Source organism: Melanotaenia boesemani, chromosome 23 (genome assembly GCF_017639745.1).
Source record: "Melanotaenia boesemani isolate fMelBoe1 chromosome 23, fMelBoe1.pri, whole genome shotgun sequence".
Lineage (NCBI taxonomy): Eukaryota > Metazoa > Chordata > Actinopteri > Atheriniformes > Melanotaeniidae > Melanotaenia > Melanotaenia boesemani.
Window position 1 is genome coordinate 15,573,455 of NC_055704.1, and position 17,138 is coordinate 15,590,592.

A 17,138-nucleotide genomic window follows, 5' to 3' on the forward strand; every position below is an offset into this window, starting at 1 on the left:
GACTGCATTCGCGGGCGCTCCACACCTGACACGCCTCCAGTGTGAATTGAAGAGCCACGGAGGTCAGAACAAAACCGTGGCACAGCCGGACCGCGGCAAACACAACAGCTATGTTTACATTATCAGCAGCATTTCACCCTCTGATCCTTATTTACATAAAGCAATATTTTAACATGTTTACCAGAGTTGCAGATGTAGCACATTTACACCCACAGCCTTCGTATGCTGAAATGAATTCTGCTGGAGGTGGTGTTCTCTTATAATCTGAAAGAAACAAGCACAATGATCTATGAAATGAAGTGAAAAACAAGTGTCAGTGTTCTTAGAAAGTTGCTTATAATAACTGGACCTGGCAACTATGTCGTTGAGGTTAGGGAAGCAGTGTGTTTTTTCAAGTGTGTGATGTCAGTTTCAACTTCATCAGGCAGCTAGACAATGACAAAAAAACTACTTGGAGAAGAAAAAAATGGATATTATGTGAACAGCCATGTCATGGCCATTTCAGTCACCCGGCACAACTTCACAGAATTTGTTTGTGATGATACTGACTGGAGGTCTGAACCATTCAACCATAACATGCACAACTGTTCTAGAAATGTATTTTAACTGCATGAGGAAAGATTGCAACAAGATTTGTTCAACAGTCAGGTTGGTGAGACTGTGAAAATATAAAATTAGCTGTTGTACGTAACATTGGAAATTTTCATGAACAACATCCTTAGAGTGCAGGAAAAACATGCACAGAAAAAACAGGAAAGAAAAACAATGAGTTGTTTTTATGTTCAACGGAAGAGCAGTTGGTCAGTTGGTGGTTTGATACCCATCTTCCTCAGACTACATATAAAAATAGTTTCCGATTAATTAATTGTTGTTTGAAAGAGAATAAGAAAAATTGTGTATTGGTATAGACTAAGAAGTATTGTATGAATGTGTGTGATTACCATAATAGGTTCTTCTCTTGTATATGAAAAAAATGGATGGATATAAACAAAATGCTCTCAATGTGAAGTCATCTCTGGGTATCAGCTTGCCTTGATCTGTAGTAACACTCTCCCATCTGGATGGTAAAATGATTAAAATGATGAGCTAATAATCTAGGGGCACATTTACTTGATAGTTTCTTATAGCATTATCAGTGTTTAGACAAAAGAAGCAAAACTCCTGCAGCTTTTTTGCTGCTTAAAATATAAGGGATTTTTTCAGATGGAAGCTTTATGGGGTTTCTATAAACCTGTTATCATCATGCAAAATGTCTGGAGACAAGTGATGGCATTCCTAGTTAATAATCCTATCTTCTTGGGGAAGAGCATCATTATTGCTTTATTGTTTTCTTTTTCTTTTCTCTCTCTCTAATCCCCTTTATCAGACTTTTGTCATGACAATGTCATCTGGAAACATATCTCTCCTGAAGTAATTGATGCTGAGGTCAAAGTAGTAGTAGGAAGGCAGTTTGACTCTTTCATCAGTTTGGTGATAAGAAATCAGTCATATTCTTGTTTTTTTCCCCCAAAGTCAAGCAATTACTGGTTAAAAAGAGACTTGCTGTCTTTTTGAAAAAGAGATTATTTATTTATTTTGTACTGTTTCAATGTAAAAGGTCTGCCGGTGTAGCTTTCCCCTGTTGACTGTCTTGATCATTTATATATCTTCATTAAATTTCCATCGACTTTACACACATAAAGCATAAATGATGTGACCTCAGCTCACTGCGCTATCTAAGAATAGTAGGAAGTAAGAATAATGTGAAAAATAGATCTTTTTTTCCCACACTATGTGCCATTTCAGCTTTTCTTCCCATCATCAAATTGCTAGAAGAATAACACTTTTGTTAGTTCGAAAAAAAAAAGAAAAATGAAAGCTTTCAGCTCATTGGCTCCAGTATCAATTTCATTTTGATAAGTCTACCATTTTGAAAGGATGTTCCTCTCTGTTCCCTGTGCTGGAGTAAAAGGAAACTTTGAATTACAGTGACGCAGAGGTCCTCGACCCCAATTCTGGGCTTTCAAAATGACTGCCTGAATCTATTTCTGCCAGATGGGTCTCATTGCAGAGCTCATCATAGTCAGATTTCAGAACCTCTCAGAGGTTAAGTCAAATTATGTCATCCTGCTCAGTTTCTCTTGCATGGATAGGTTTTTTTTTTTTTTTAGCTGCATACAACACACTGGTCTGAGGATTGTAATGAGGGTAGATACATGACCGCAGCAATCCAGAATATATCAAAGAGTTTTAATGATATTTTTATATATATATTGATCCAGAACTGATTTTTTTTTCAATTTGTTATGAACAGTACCCTTGATCTCTTCTTTATTTTACAAAGACTTCGTTTGATATAAAAGATGTTACCTTTAGTGGTGGATCCCATTATCATCCATACAGTACTCTTTTAAGTTGTTTTACCACATGAGTTGAAAAATAAAGCCAAGCTCAACCAGAAGACAAAGCATTAAATATCTTACAGCATACAAAGTGTTTCCCACAGTCAAGGGAATATAGATGCTTTACAGCTATGTTTCTAGGAAGCCATTACATAAAACCTCAAAAAAAAAAAACTGTTCTGATGTCAGTGATCTTGGTTCTTCGTTCTACAGTCTTTACATTGTTAGTGTAAAGCTGTTAGCTTCACTGCGTATTTGATCAAAGGCCAGCAAAGAAAACGTTTTCAGTATAAATGCCTGTTAGCTAGCAAGGTAATACTAACAGCTATTTAAGACCCATGTCAGTTTTCCAGCATTTGTGTACAGGCTTATAACTAACAGGGGAACCATTTCCATGACTCATGCCTAGTTACTATGATTGTTCCATTATGCAAAAATAAAAGGAATGTATTCCTACTTAACTTGAGAGTACCCATTCCATCTCGGAAAACTCCTTGATTTTGAGAGTTACAGATGCACCTACAGTAAACCCTCCTGATTGATTCCAGCCCCACTGAACTGGCTACTAGCTGCCATATGATGCAGCTTAAAATCCCTGTAGAGAGTTGGGCAATTTGCTCTTTGGCTCCCCCTTCAGTGTAGGATGAAACACCACAAAATCACAAACCATGGATGGCCACGTGTATTTGTTGACATGGTGAAGAGACTAGTAAACACACAGACAGCATCAACCTAAGATAGGGAGCGACAAACCTGAAATTCAAACACATACAGCGTCATTTACGTAGTATATATGTGACGTTGTGATGTACTGCAAACGAGCATGGCATTTGGAATGGCTGCAAACTTCCAACCCTTTGCACAGATTTGCACAAACTAATCGGACTTCTTGACATGAGAGGAAGTCATTTGTATGTTGGTCAGGCATTCGGACTGATGTGCCCGTTTGTAAGGCAGACACAGTAACCACTATCTTGCATTTAAATTGCTGACAAATAAAATAATAAGAATGAACACAATGTTGTTATGTTTTGTTAATTTTAGCCGTGATACAGGGCACTAAAGTAGATTGCTGGAATATATGAGCGTATAATGTAGTTATAGGAATTGACCACAGCACAAAAGTAAACACAGCACAGAACAAGAGAGCTAGTCAGTTGTTATTTACAGAAAGCAACAACAAAACAACTCTGCATCCTGTTTTTTTTCCTCTTGAGATCTCTCCATCAATAAAATCCAACAATTTTATTAACTATTTTCCTATGTATTTATACACTTCATCTCTTTTTCCTCGTGTTTGCTATTGTCTCTGGATCTTTTCACTGCATCTGCCATGCTGTGGTTTTTTTTATCTATCAGCAAAAGTGTGTTATTATCCAGTTGTTAGCGTGTTACATGGTACCATAAAGAAAACAGTGTTGTGCTGGGCTAGAAACTAAAAAGCTGTGAAGTTTCAGGCCCAAGAATCTACGTCAGAACAAGTCAGAAGCACATCATTTAAAGGTTCACAAACTTCTCTAGTTTCCATCAGGAATCACTAAAGATAAACAGAGCTAGCAAAAAAAGAAAGTAAATAACTGTTTTAGATCATCATAAAAACGCTGCTCCAAACTAGAGATAGTACATTGGTAATAGTTCAGTGCTGGTGCTGTGAATGATGTAATGGAAGTTTCCTTGAAAACCATGTTTATTTAGAAATAGTGCTTACACATTAGAAGCTCACATATCGTACACACCCATTTTAACTATCAACGTATCACAAACCCACATAAAAAACATAAACATCCTTTTTTTTAAACAGTGTTTCTGCTGTACTTTGGAAAAGTCTGGAGGTGTTGAATTCCAGTAGGTTAGCTACCTTTATTTGTTGTATCGTTCATAAAAACAAGATTCGTAGTCAAGGAAAATGGAAAGTTGGATGAAAATAGCACATATACGTATGGAAGGTCACTGGTAAAATGAACAAGAACATTTTCAGTGGGAGAAATGTGATCTCTTTAGGATTTTCTGAATGTACGCATGGAGGGTCCCACCAAGCCTGATATCCTACTTGACTGGTCTTGTCATGTAACCACTGCACTGATATTGAGGCAATCATTCCTCTCAGTAAATGTGGGACATCTTTTGATTATTGTCGTTTTGACTGTTGACTTTCAAGTGTGAAAAATTACTAAATCCCTCCTGCAGGAGAGCATGGCCATGCCAGTCTCAGTGTGACTTTAAGTTCTTGACCTTTAGCTATATTGTGTCTTGTTTCCTCTATAGAGGCATTCCGGGGAAGAAATGTGGGACCATCATTGTGAAAGCTGAGGAGCTGAACAACTGCAGGGTGAGTGCCTGAATAGACCAGCATTATCTGGCAATGTCGGCCGTTATGTTCCTGCTGTATGCATTTGTAAAACAGCATAAAAACAACAAATTGCCCATTGAAGTGTACTTACAAGCTAAATATTTTGCATATTTGTTAAATATTTGTTTTGTTTTACATCCCAGTGGTTTGTCAAGTTTAAACCAAGTAAATAAATTGAAAGATTAGATGATACACGAAAGATATTAAAAAGTAAGAAAAGTTATTGCATTTTGTTTGTAGAGTACATAAAAAAAACTCCATTTCAATCAGTCTTTATTTATAAAGCACTTTTTATGAAAAAAAAATGGAACGCAAAGTGCTTTACATTAAAAACATAATTTACAAATTTAAAAAACAGACAAGAAACAATTTACCCATGAAATCCCCCAGAACATACAACACACGCATACACATGATCACATACTGACACACATATACATGAAATTATGTCTCTAGAAGCGCCGTCCTAACCCTTACTAACCGCATCAGGGAAGCGAAGACACTGAAAAAATAAAAGATGTTAAGGTCAAATAAAAAAGAATTAAAAATAGTAAATACATTAAACAAAATTTTTAGTTTGCATTTCCCTACATTGATCAAGGGTTAAAAGTTGATGTGACTGCTATCAGTTACAACTGAACTCTCCAGTTTTCTCTTGTCAAATCATATCAACAGTGTTTCCACAAAACTCTGTATTTACATTATTATCACTACATCCCTCTTTTCTTCTCACACACATTTGTACTTTTGACCATTTCTGCCCTTTTGAGGCTTCAGCTGCTTGGAAACTCGGTCTCTACCTCCTCTCTCATGGGTTCTTTTAATATGAGGACACCGGTGTAAAATGAATGAGAAAGAAGCCATTTTTATTTGTGACAGACTGAAATCAATTTCTGTGCATTCAACACAGCTAAAGCAAAGCCAAAACTCATTGCCCCACTGCCATCTTCTTATATACATGTATCAAAAATAGATTTTATATCACCACAATCTGTAAAATGGTCTCAAATAGTGGCACATTGCGATCTTAATGCCATTTGCACCAATTCATCCAATGATATCAGACTGTGAGGCTATAAAACCACTCTCAGTAGGACGAGAGTCAGGTTAAGATGGAAATAAGCTGTTTAATATAAAGTTGAATGATCTTTTTTTCTTATAAGCTGGCACAATTTCCTGAGCTCTTAATGTGATATCTGGGAGACTGTTGGTTAAAATACTATAAACTGTCGATTATCTCCTTTTTTTTAATCATTAATTTGAATCTTTATTCACATCGGCCTGTTTTAGGGCGTGGAATGACCCAACTCAGCTCCTCGCTGCTTTTACCCTTGATGTTATTCTCCTTTTTCAAGAAATCACTTCAGCAGTTTTCAGCCTATTTTGCCATCAAAGACGAATAATTCAGTCAGCATTATAGAGCAATAACAGAGGGGTGATTTGCATTTCAGATCACACAGATGACCATCACCTTTGAATAAATGGTTTTTTAGTTTAGTTTTGTATTTTTCTTTTCATTTATATTGGACATTATATTTGAATTCAGGAGTGTCAACATTTCCTAGCATTTCTGCTCAGGATTTTTAGGCCTTCCACGAGCTATCCATCAACATGAGCTTGATTAAAAACCCATTAGTCACAATTATTAACACACTTCAGTTGTAGATTTAACACCTGTATGAGATCTTAAGTCACGTCTGCACCTGTTAGTTAACGACATCTAAATGCTTCTTCATGCATGTTAATTATGAGGTTTGGCCATATCATGTTTACAGTTAATAGACATACTCCTTTTGAATTTTCCCTTTTCCTATTTTTTCCTCATTAGGAATCAGTAATGATGCAGTTTTGTGGAAACAAGCTGGACAAAAAGGATTTCTTTGGCAAGTCTGATCCCTTCCTGGTCTTCTATAGGAGCAACGAGGACAGCACGTGAGTTCCCCTTCCTTCCCCCCTTCGCAGTCTTTCCATCACTCCTCCTTCCTTCTTTCATGTTTGGTTTTATCCTCTTCATTCAAACGAAATGGGTTTCATTGATTTGCCTCGGATCAAAAGTCATGCCGCCTGTTTAAGCATGTGTGTGAATGACATGAAGTATTGGCTAAGTGCATTGCTGCAGTGTATGTTCCGAGATTTTAACGTGTGTGTGTATTCAACCCAGTCCTACCAGTGCTCTCTTCCATCCTGTAGTGTGTTACAAGTCCGATGAGACTGTGCTGGAAGGTACCACTCCACCTACTAGCTGCAGAGACTAATTAAATTACCTCTTTTCAGTGGGTGTGTGTGTGTGTCAGGGCATCACTGTGGCTTCCACAGCTGCCCACTCTCACTGAGAGGAAAATTAATGGAAAGCCTCATTTAAAAGAACTGCTGTAGCATGTTCAATTTATCTTTAAACCCTTTTTCGTATTCATAGAATGAGACAGACACAACAGACTTGAGGAATCTCTCTCCCTCCGTGACCCCTGAATCAGAAAATGACAGGAAGATGCGTACATCATTTAATGCAAATTTATTGTACAAGATTCAAATTTATTGTACAAGATTCATTTTAGTTACAAAAGAATAATAATTTTAAACACGTGTTATATATCTTAGGAAACGTTTGATGAAAGAACCCTTTCTCTAGCTGGTCAAGAATCCTTGTATACAGAGGTTATATATATATATATATATATATATATATATGATCAAAACATTAAGTAAACTGCATATGGAGCTTGAATGTGCAACACGTTTTTCTTATGTTTGTTTAGTTTTTCTGTTGTTATATCTGGTACAACACTTGTGACTTATATTAATTTATAAATCTATGGGAAACCTGAGCTGAAACTTAATGAGCATGTAGCCGTGGACCTTTAGGAAGATGTTTTTGTTTCAGTCTTAGTACAACTCAAAGCAGCCCGCTGTAGCACTGTACTGATATTTTGTTCTTGCAGGGGAAAGTAATAAAACTGTCAAACAAAAACTAGATTACATCATTGACCAAGAACATATTACATTATGGGATGGCTGCTTCTGTGTTTCAAGGTATTTGATTAAATTTGTGGCTTTTCAAATGAGGTATTTGAACAGAAGCAGGTAATTTGAGAATATTTAAGCCAGTAAGTGTTATTAGTCAGGCCTTATTTAATTGTATGTTTGTTTTTTTTTCTTTTAAATCCACAATCAAATTGTCAATTTCACCATTCTTCCCTGCTTTCTAACCTTATTATAATTTCTCTCCCTGGTAATGTTTTTCCTTCCTCTTTCTCTTTTCAGGTTTACCATCTGCCACAAGACAGAAGTAATAAAGAACACCCTGAATCCTGTGTGGCAAGCCTTTAAAATCCCTGTGCGAGCTCTTTGCAATGGTGACTATGACAGGTAATACTTATTTAGATTGTATTGCACCAGCTTTAACGCATCGCAGATGCAAAGACACCCACCTTAACTGACCATGAGCTTTATTTCGACATCGAGGATATGGAGATTATTAGCAGTTCTGGAGATGTTCCTGCAGTGTCTTAATTTCCTTTTCAGGCTGTATGACACAGTGTGTGGTTTATAAGAAAGGTTCCTCTTCTAGCATCTTTTTCTAAAAATAAAAAACTGCTCTCAGTATTTTAATTTTAAGTTTATGTCTCTATCAAAATGTTATTGGTTCATTTTAAATATAAAAAAGAATCATAATATGACTTTGTTTGACAGAGATGTGAACATTGCAGCTCATGTTGTTGTTCGCCAAACATAAGTCAATAAAAAGTAAATAAATATGACACTATGAGTCTCAACTATATGAAAAATGCATGCACTACATTTTGAGAAACTTTGGAAATGAACATTCAGACGTAAATACAGTATGTATGAATAATGTATAAAGCTGTTTTCAGCTGCTAAGTAGGAATATATGTGTTTGGTTTTCTACATTGGAGTCTGAGTAGTGGCTTATCCAGTACTCGCCAAGCAAAAGCCACCCTTCATTTTTTATAATGTCAGGATAAAAGTGAGTCACAACTTCAATAATAAGTTTAGAAATTGGCCAAACTTCTCATTTTGCTTCTCTGCAGCAGCCATGTGATGAATTGTAGATAGTCAGTAAGTACCTGCTCATTTTGAAGATTCAGAACAAAACCTCCCAGTCTTTTTGCCTAAAAGAAAATAAAATCTACTGTTTTAGTTTATATCTAGTGTACAAAGCACAGTTACAAAGAAAAGAACTTTGCTAATCCTGCTGCTTCCAGGATAATTGGAATCAAATAGTTTAAAAAGTTTTTCATCTTTGCTATCAGCTAGCTCAATTTTTTCTACACAACAATATCATCCTTGAAAATTTACATTTACAGTATAAGACCCAATTGTGCAGTACTTTATTTGCCTTAAGGCATTTAGATAAAAAAAAATGTCTACAATAAAGTGAGATGTAAACCCATCCAATTTATGTAATAATATATCAGTCTGTGCAAGAGGAGCATAACTCTGTAGACAAGCATCCTCCTGTTCAGGCTAAGTTGTCAGTAAATGTCACAGGTACAGTCTGTAGAACTGATCCTGGAGGGGCCAAGGATGAAGGAGCTGTCCATGGAACTTGATAGTTAAGATATGCTGAGTGACAAGACTCTCTCTGCTAACTAGGTACATAATGTAACATTTATAGCCAAGGGGATGGTGTCCAAAACCAGTCTGAGTCCAGGAAGGTGTGATTTAAATGTAGGATTGGTTTTTTTCTTTTTCTTCTTCTTTTTTTCTAATTTTTTCTTTTTTTCTCTCTTGTCTTGAACAGTCGGAGCAAAAGAAAAAGTGTATTTATTTATTTAAATGTTAAGAGTGTATTACAGTACGATATGCAGTTTTGTTCATTTTGAAGAATCAATGAGATGCAACTGAATACTTCATAAATTTCTTTAATGAAAAATTATGCAAGCTCCTTCTTATTTAACATCTCAGGAGAAGTTCAAGTCAATGAATTCAACAACAAATGAGTAAAGGAAAGTTTTTATCTGTCCTCTGTCAGCCGTGTGTGTCTGTCCCTTGTGTCTGTAGTAGCTTTGTGCTGAAAACGGTACAATAGAATTTATCTTAGCTGAGCTAGCAGACAGTAGCATTGATCTGAAGTTTGGTCCAATAAGCTTCTTGGTGGAGTTGAGTCGCACCACGTCTTATCATCAACAGACTGGGGAAGCTGCATCTACAGTACACAGGCACACATGCATTGAGTCTGTGTGTCTGCAGCCTGGGGAAAGAGATAAGGAGAAGCTTAAGCTGGCAAACAATAGCGAGCTGTGTCTTTCTGCTCATAGGTGCTCTGGTGGGCTTTTCAAACATGCGTTCACAGACACACACACAAACTTAACCGCATACATGTGCACGCAGTGAGGCTGCTGTCAGTTTCATGTCATCATCAAAGTTAGAAATGACACATTTCCTGCTGAGACGTGGTGCAACAATGATTTAATGAGACCCACACACAAATAGATGAAACATAGATGTTCACGCTGTCACTTCTGCACATAGCGGTTTCTCTTGAGGACAAAGTGGTACACTAACCAGAAGACTCATTCATCCCAAGAGTACCCATTATTGTCAGCTATCCCATTCCCACTCCTTACCTTTATTGCTCCCTTACCCTCTAATGTGCTCCTTTCTCTTCGAGCAGCTAGAAGAAGGCCCATTAATGTCGTCTTGTGTTTGTACTCATCGTACTGGAAGATGAACAGGATGGGAAAGTGCAGCCCTGGCTCCCATTCAAATTTGGATATTGCTAAGATGTTAAGAAAGCTTTTAAAGTTATGGCTGCAAACTTTTCACAAAAGTGTTCAAGATTTGCCTGATTTCTACTGTCAAAATAACAAACTTTATTAACCAAGAGAGTCCGAGTCACTCCATCTTGCAAAGTGACTTTCCCCGTCTCTGTTTTAATTTGTTGTTTGTTCTGTTATCCTTTTGCCTCACCGCTCCGCTTCCCATTAATATTATTTCATTTTCATCTGATAGAGATGGTAGGTATGGAGATATCAGAGCGCATATGTTTCCAGCTTTTTATTCTTTCATCTGTTTTTTTTCTAATTTCCGCATAAGTAGCAAACATCAGCGTTGTATACGGGGACAAGTAGACAATATGTTGAAATAAATATCAGCTGCAGAATGAATCTTACTCTCCTAAAAGCTCAATGGCAACGATCACAAGAGAGATTAGCTTTCTTTTTATCAAACAACTACACAACAGTCTTTATTTTTTTATAGTACAATATAACTAAGCTTTACAATAGCTCCAGGAATAATTAAAAAGCATAACTATGTATTAATTAAAAGGGAGTTTTCTTTTATTGTTTAATTTTTTTGCCTATTTTCCCTTATAATTATCTGATGTCTCTCCCAACAGAGCGATCAAGATTGAGGTGTACGACTGGGACAGAGATGGCAGGTAAATTTTCTTTTGTACAAAATTCATCAAATATACTGTAAAGTGGGAAAGAGCCATGTGTTGTGACACGAAAATACAAGCTGCAGATGCAAATTTAAAAGTTTCAGTAAAAAGATTAGAAAGGGTTACCAAGATATTTCCTATGTCAACATGAATAGATGACATTACACTTGACTGTGCGGTAATTAAGTTAATTTAAAATATTTATTAGAGCATCAGCCCTTTATCTCTGATCTGAAAGTGAGCTGCCAGCTGCCTTACAGGTGGGACAGTTGATCAGTTTATATCAGTTATAGCCCTGAATGCAGCATCATCAGTGAAAATTATCACATGCATGATGTTTTGTAACCAGTGCAAAGAGGACAAAACTGTTGTTTTGGGGTTGTGATTATTACTGGTTCTGTAAATGTGGTTGGGTTTCCAAAGCAGTAGCTAAGCACATATTTTTTAATGCAAACACTGTTGCACCAAAGATTAAATTATTGAGCAGTATCAGAGGAGTTAAATCTTTATCCATCTCATAGATGTTACATGGACACTTGCCACCTACCTTAGCAATTTCAGAGACCAGTTTAGTTTAAGCACCATGTGTGTTTGGGCTTATTGTGCAGATATTAATATAACATATTTATCCAAAATGCACAGATAACTTTAGAGCTTGTAATCATGTTAAAAGATACATTTATTTATTACTCTGAAGTTTGATTACATTAAAATTCAACATGTCTGTTTTGTTAATCTAGTCCAATCTGCACATAATTAACAGCTGTCTATGTTTTCAGTAGGTAAGAGAGCTGAGCCGCAGCATCATTGATTGACTGCTTAATTATGAGTCCGGATTCTGGTTGATGGCAGGCACACAGAAAGAAAAAGGAGCAACATTTCTTTTTGTTCTTTTTACTTTGGGATCTATTCAGTGTCACTCATGATTTGACTGCACACAGTGGTGTTTTACAAGGTGTTTTGGGATTTTGAGATTTAATGATTTGGTTCCCATGAAACTGACAGGTCCTGTACACGCATTAGTGTGGCTTTGATACTAACAGCCCTCATTTCTGTTATCTTTACTTATTTAGCTAACTTAGCTTATTTATTTACTGTTTTATGGGAACAGTGAGTTCAGTTTGCTTTAAAAACTCACAACACACGATGAAGCACAAGAACAACATCCCAAATGTCTCCTGTTTCCAGTGTGTTTTAAGTTTTTATCTCCCATGCGGGAACTGGCATTATGTCATTGTCTGGATTTTGGAAAGAAAAAGTAAATGGGACCTGTGGGACTGTCTCCTTCTGTACACTTTTCTCGCCACACTCTAGTCACGACTTCATTGGAGAGTTCCACACCAGCTACAGAGAATTGTCAAGAGGACAGAGCCAGTTCAATGTCTACGAGGTGAGTTTGTGTGAAAGTGTGTCACAAGCCTCAACTCTTGAGTAACTTGAGGTGTGTAACTGTATTCAGTTCAAAGCAGCAGCTCTGATCCAGATCAGATGAACAGTTGCTGGACTGTAGATGCATTTTGTTTCTGTCTGATACTTTCTCTGCAGATATTAAATCATTCTAAAATGGTTATTTAAGTTCCTCCCCACTCAGCTGCAATGAAAACACATTATGTTTAAAATTTAATTAGATTTAAATGCCCCAACATTTCACTTAAAGGCAGCGGGATTAAAGTAAGATTTTAACACATTGTGTCAACTTCCTGGTAATGTAACGATTTTTTTCTGCATGAACGATCACAGACCATCTGCTTAAAATATCACACTTAAGAATTAGGGAGCAGGAACAACATTTTACACTACACTAGATACCCAACTAATTAAGTGAGGCCATGCTAATGTAGATAAGCAACAGAGCAAATGTAAAGTTGGAAGAAAGCTGAATTTACTCCTAGAGTTCAATATGGCAAAGCAGCAGTTTACTGCTAGGCCGCCTACTGTTGACGGACAAATGAAATTTGGTCCTGTGGTGAGATTGAAGGCTGAGCACTCCATCCCACGTCAAAGTAAAAATATCTACAGTTTGTTTTTTGGACCTAAATATTCCCCAATCCCAAGTGAAGCACAGCATAATGAGTGACACATGCAGATATGTCTGAAAAAAAAAAAAATCTGAACAATAAATAAGAAAATCAAAATGTTTACATTAAATAGTGAGATGTTGGAAATTGTTTTAATTTTATTTATTTTCTTTGATTTAGGTGTAATTAACCTATAGGGTTATAGTCTCATTTTGCATGGTGTTATGACTAGGGTTTCAAAAGTATCTCCACTCTACCTAAATACTAATTTGCAGCAGTATTGATACCAACAGTGTCATCCAAATAAATAAATTCATTTGTATAAAGAATCAAACAGTCATACTCTGCCGTCAAACGCCCATTCTAATAATGATTAGATGTAGGATAACTAAAAAACCGAATAATAACTAATAATCACCTGATTCAGATTAAATGAATGTGGATTAAATGTGAGCACATTCACATTTAATCTACTGTAACATGCTTACTGTAAGGTGTTTTGTTAAAAACAGTGTTGTCTGTATTAAGTTTGGATTTCTAGTGTTGTAAAAATCATTATTTTGAATGTAAGCACGAAGAAAAATAATTGGGCAAATTGTTTGCCGGGGAAACTTTGGAAAATATGCAGACGAGCTTAGAGAAACTTATAAACAGTTTTTCTATAATGGAGGTAATGGTGATGCTAATAGGGGCGCTCATATGATTGATTTTAATTTTGAGTAGTTTTCCTATTTCCTGTCAAAAAAAGGAAAAAGAAAATCTTCATAGTCTTACACACACACACATGTCTTCACAATAGCACTATCACAAATCATCAACTCATTTTTTACCAGGAAGAGTCAACACTTCTTGATTAACAGAATCCCACAGAGAGAAGGAAACACACAGGGGACAGCTGCTGTTTGCCTAATAGTCCTCAGATTTTCACACACACGTCTACACGCACACATATAATCACACACTTTGTAATTTTGCAATTTAAGCCATTTTTTCTGACCCCTTTTTAACGAGACCGTTGCAGATAGACGATTACTTAGCACTTTAAAATGCTCTGTGTGTGTGTGTGTGTGGTTATTATACCCACTTTTCATTTCACCTTCAAAGCCAGTTGTGTTCTCACGAGTACCTGCTCAGAGTAAATCAAGGAGAAATGCGTAAATCAGCACAATTGTGTGTTTTTTCCTCGAGGCCAACTCTTTGTTTAACCTTGTTATGGTTAAATGAGGTCATAAAACACAGATCCAGGGTTTGGATTTAGAGGAGTTTCAGATCTGCTTCTGTCTGGTCCCTGAAATACAGGAGTACTCAAGTGTTTTATTATGCCCAGGTTGTAGTATGAGAAAAGGTATAAATTGAAAACCACTTCTGAATTAATACTTATCATTAAATCAGATGTCTGGGAATCGATTAATAAAATGGCTCTGGTTCTGGATATGCTGCAGGTTAGGAGTGTTGCTTAAAGGTGTTATTTTCGTGCTGACTGGCTAAGCTGGAAGTACTTCTTTATACATAAAAGATTGTTTGATTTTCTATTTTTATCATTACCATTATTATTTTTCCTTTTAGTAAATTTAATAAAAAATCACTTCCACTCAAAATTTACATTTAAATGCAGAGAATTCAAAGAAAAAAAGTTTAGCTATGCATGCTAACGTTGTTATCTAGCTAATATTTTGTTGAATTTGGCCAAAAAGTTTGTCAAAATGGTCAAGTCTGTTGAAATAGGGAAGATCAAGATAAGAAAAACTATTTTATAAAGTGTTTTTCAACATCCACTTCTATTTGCAATTTTATGACTTCTCAACTGAGCTACAACAAATATAAAACACATATTAACAACTACATTGTGGACATTTTGGAAACGTCTTAAAGGCTCCATGTCCCTCTTTGTGACGATGTTAATGGCGCACCTGAGCTCCATGTTGAGGAACCAGACCAACGTTTGGCCTTCTGTCAGAACGAGGGGCTGACTGGATGTGTAGTAAGGGATGCAACTGTTAGAAATGATTTTTGACAGGTCCTTCTCTGATTATGCAGCGATGAATGAAGGAAATGAGATTATTTTATTTGTGTTTGTTATTGAAATTTGTTTGGGGATTTATTTCATGGGGACATGATCATCTGATGATTTTATTTCTGCTGTATTACGCTGAAAGGCTTAATAGGTAGCCTATTCCTACTTTATCTACTTTATCACTGTTATGGTTGAACAAGTCAAGTCTAACATATAAATATAAGCATATGCACCAACTAAAAAGATTCTATTATTTGACCAAATTTGAGGTTTTACCACATTTTCTTGCTAAAATCCGCTTGAAATCCAACCCCTTGTTGGGATCAGGATAATCTTGTTTTCTTGGTTCAAAGTTATGCAAATCCAGCTCAAATGTTTTGAACACAAACTGAAGGCTTTATCCAGAACACAACTAGCATTGGATTACATAATCCAATTCACTTTCAGAATCCTCCTTTCCCCTTTGAACAACCCATTTTTAAGATTTGATCCAATCCAATCAGATCACGTTTGAACAACTGGCCCCATATTTTGTCATCCTGATGTAGGCTCCTACCTCCTCTCACATTCCTGTACATTCCTGAGAGTTGATGCACTTTGTGTCAGTTTAATATTTACAAATCCTAGAAAGCAGATGACCAGTTTTAAAGTGACTGAGTTTAAGGGTGCATTCACACCAGCCCTTCTTAATCAAACCATAGTTTGTTTACTCAGAAAATCTTGCTCGTTCAGGGATGTTTGAATGCACAAGCGAACTGTGATGCACATCAACGAAACAAGCTCTGATCCGCTTAAAAAGGTCTCAGTTCGCTTAAACTGAACCAAGTGCAGAAGGTGGAATACAACTTGCGTGCCAGAAACAGAAGATGCTTATCAATATTCATCAACAAGTAGTAGTTTGTAGGTAGTTTGCCTTTTTAAACATGACCCCCCCTTTTTTTTGGCAATTATAATACTTCCAAATGCATTGAGATGTGTATTTATTTTATGGAACCATACACAGTGGGGTTGTATGGGTCAGCAACAATAAAGATTTACTTGTTACAGAAGAGACATGAATAAAAAAAGATTCATTGTTTAATATCATACACCAAATACCAGCACAAGTTTTAATGTAATCCCATGTATTTTGTATTTCAGTGTGTAGATAGGTGCAGGTTTATCGTCCACTGCAGTTCCCCTCAGTCATTTTTTTGGCAGCAACTGGCTGCTGTTGTCATGGAGAAAACTAAACATCTTCATGTCATCCAACAGCAGAGAGACAATGTTAGAAACCAGCTGAAGATCTAAGTGGAGTCTTTATTTGGTGGCTAAATGGTCAGGCATTTCCATCGGTGGATGATAAATAGAGTTATCAGGTGACAAAGGTCATGGTTCAGTCATGGAAGTGTCAACTGGAAACTGATAAAAGCCTTAAAGGAAAAAACACATCAGTTTTGTGTTTTTTGACTCTTCTCTACTATCTAAATGAACAGATAAAAAAGGGTCAAGATTAAATGAAACCCTCAAAATATAGAAGTTACTGGTCTAATTTTTGTTAGTCTCTCAGTGCTGTTTTATCATCGTTCTTATCTCAAATTGGATGAAATTAGCGAACCAAGATAGACTAGCAACCCCCTGTGTTCTACACTATTGGGTTTTTTTTTGCCAAAGGTTGACACAATTTACTGACATCTTGATAACATGTCAATGACAGTCTTTGGTCTAAATATCACAAAGTTAAAGCCATGTCTTTATACCTCTGTTAAAAACTGCTGTTTTGGGACCTCTTCAACACACCCTGAACTGCTGTGATCGGACTACCAGCGTCAAATAAGAGAAACATCTGACGGCTGGTTCTGATCCCTCTTTTAGGCATAGTCTTGTATTAAATGTTAAAATACGGCATCTTAGAAAGAAATGGTTTACAACTTGTTCAGCATCTCATTTGTTATATTCTTTATTTGACTGACGTTAAATCTATTCCTTT

At 36.4% G+C, this 17,138-nt stretch overlaps 1 protein-coding gene across 1 annotated transcript in view; it reads left to right on the top strand.

Moving 5' to 3' along the window:
• Nucleotides 1–17,138, top strand: part of LOC121634615 (copine-8) — a 93,446-nt gene that overhangs the window by 53,579 nt on the left and 22,729 nt on the right. The window contains exons 7-11 of the mRNA XM_041977417.1: nt 4,647–4,710; nt 6,560–6,663; nt 7,993–8,097; nt 11,093–11,134; nt 12,452–12,527. Of these exons, the coding sequence (XP_041833351.1) occupies nt 4,647–4,710; nt 6,560–6,663; nt 7,993–8,097; nt 11,093–11,134; nt 12,452–12,527 (391 nt within the window). The remainder of the gene's footprint in view (nt 1–4,646; nt 4,711–6,559; nt 6,664–7,992; nt 8,098–11,092; nt 11,135–12,451; nt 12,528–17,138) is intronic.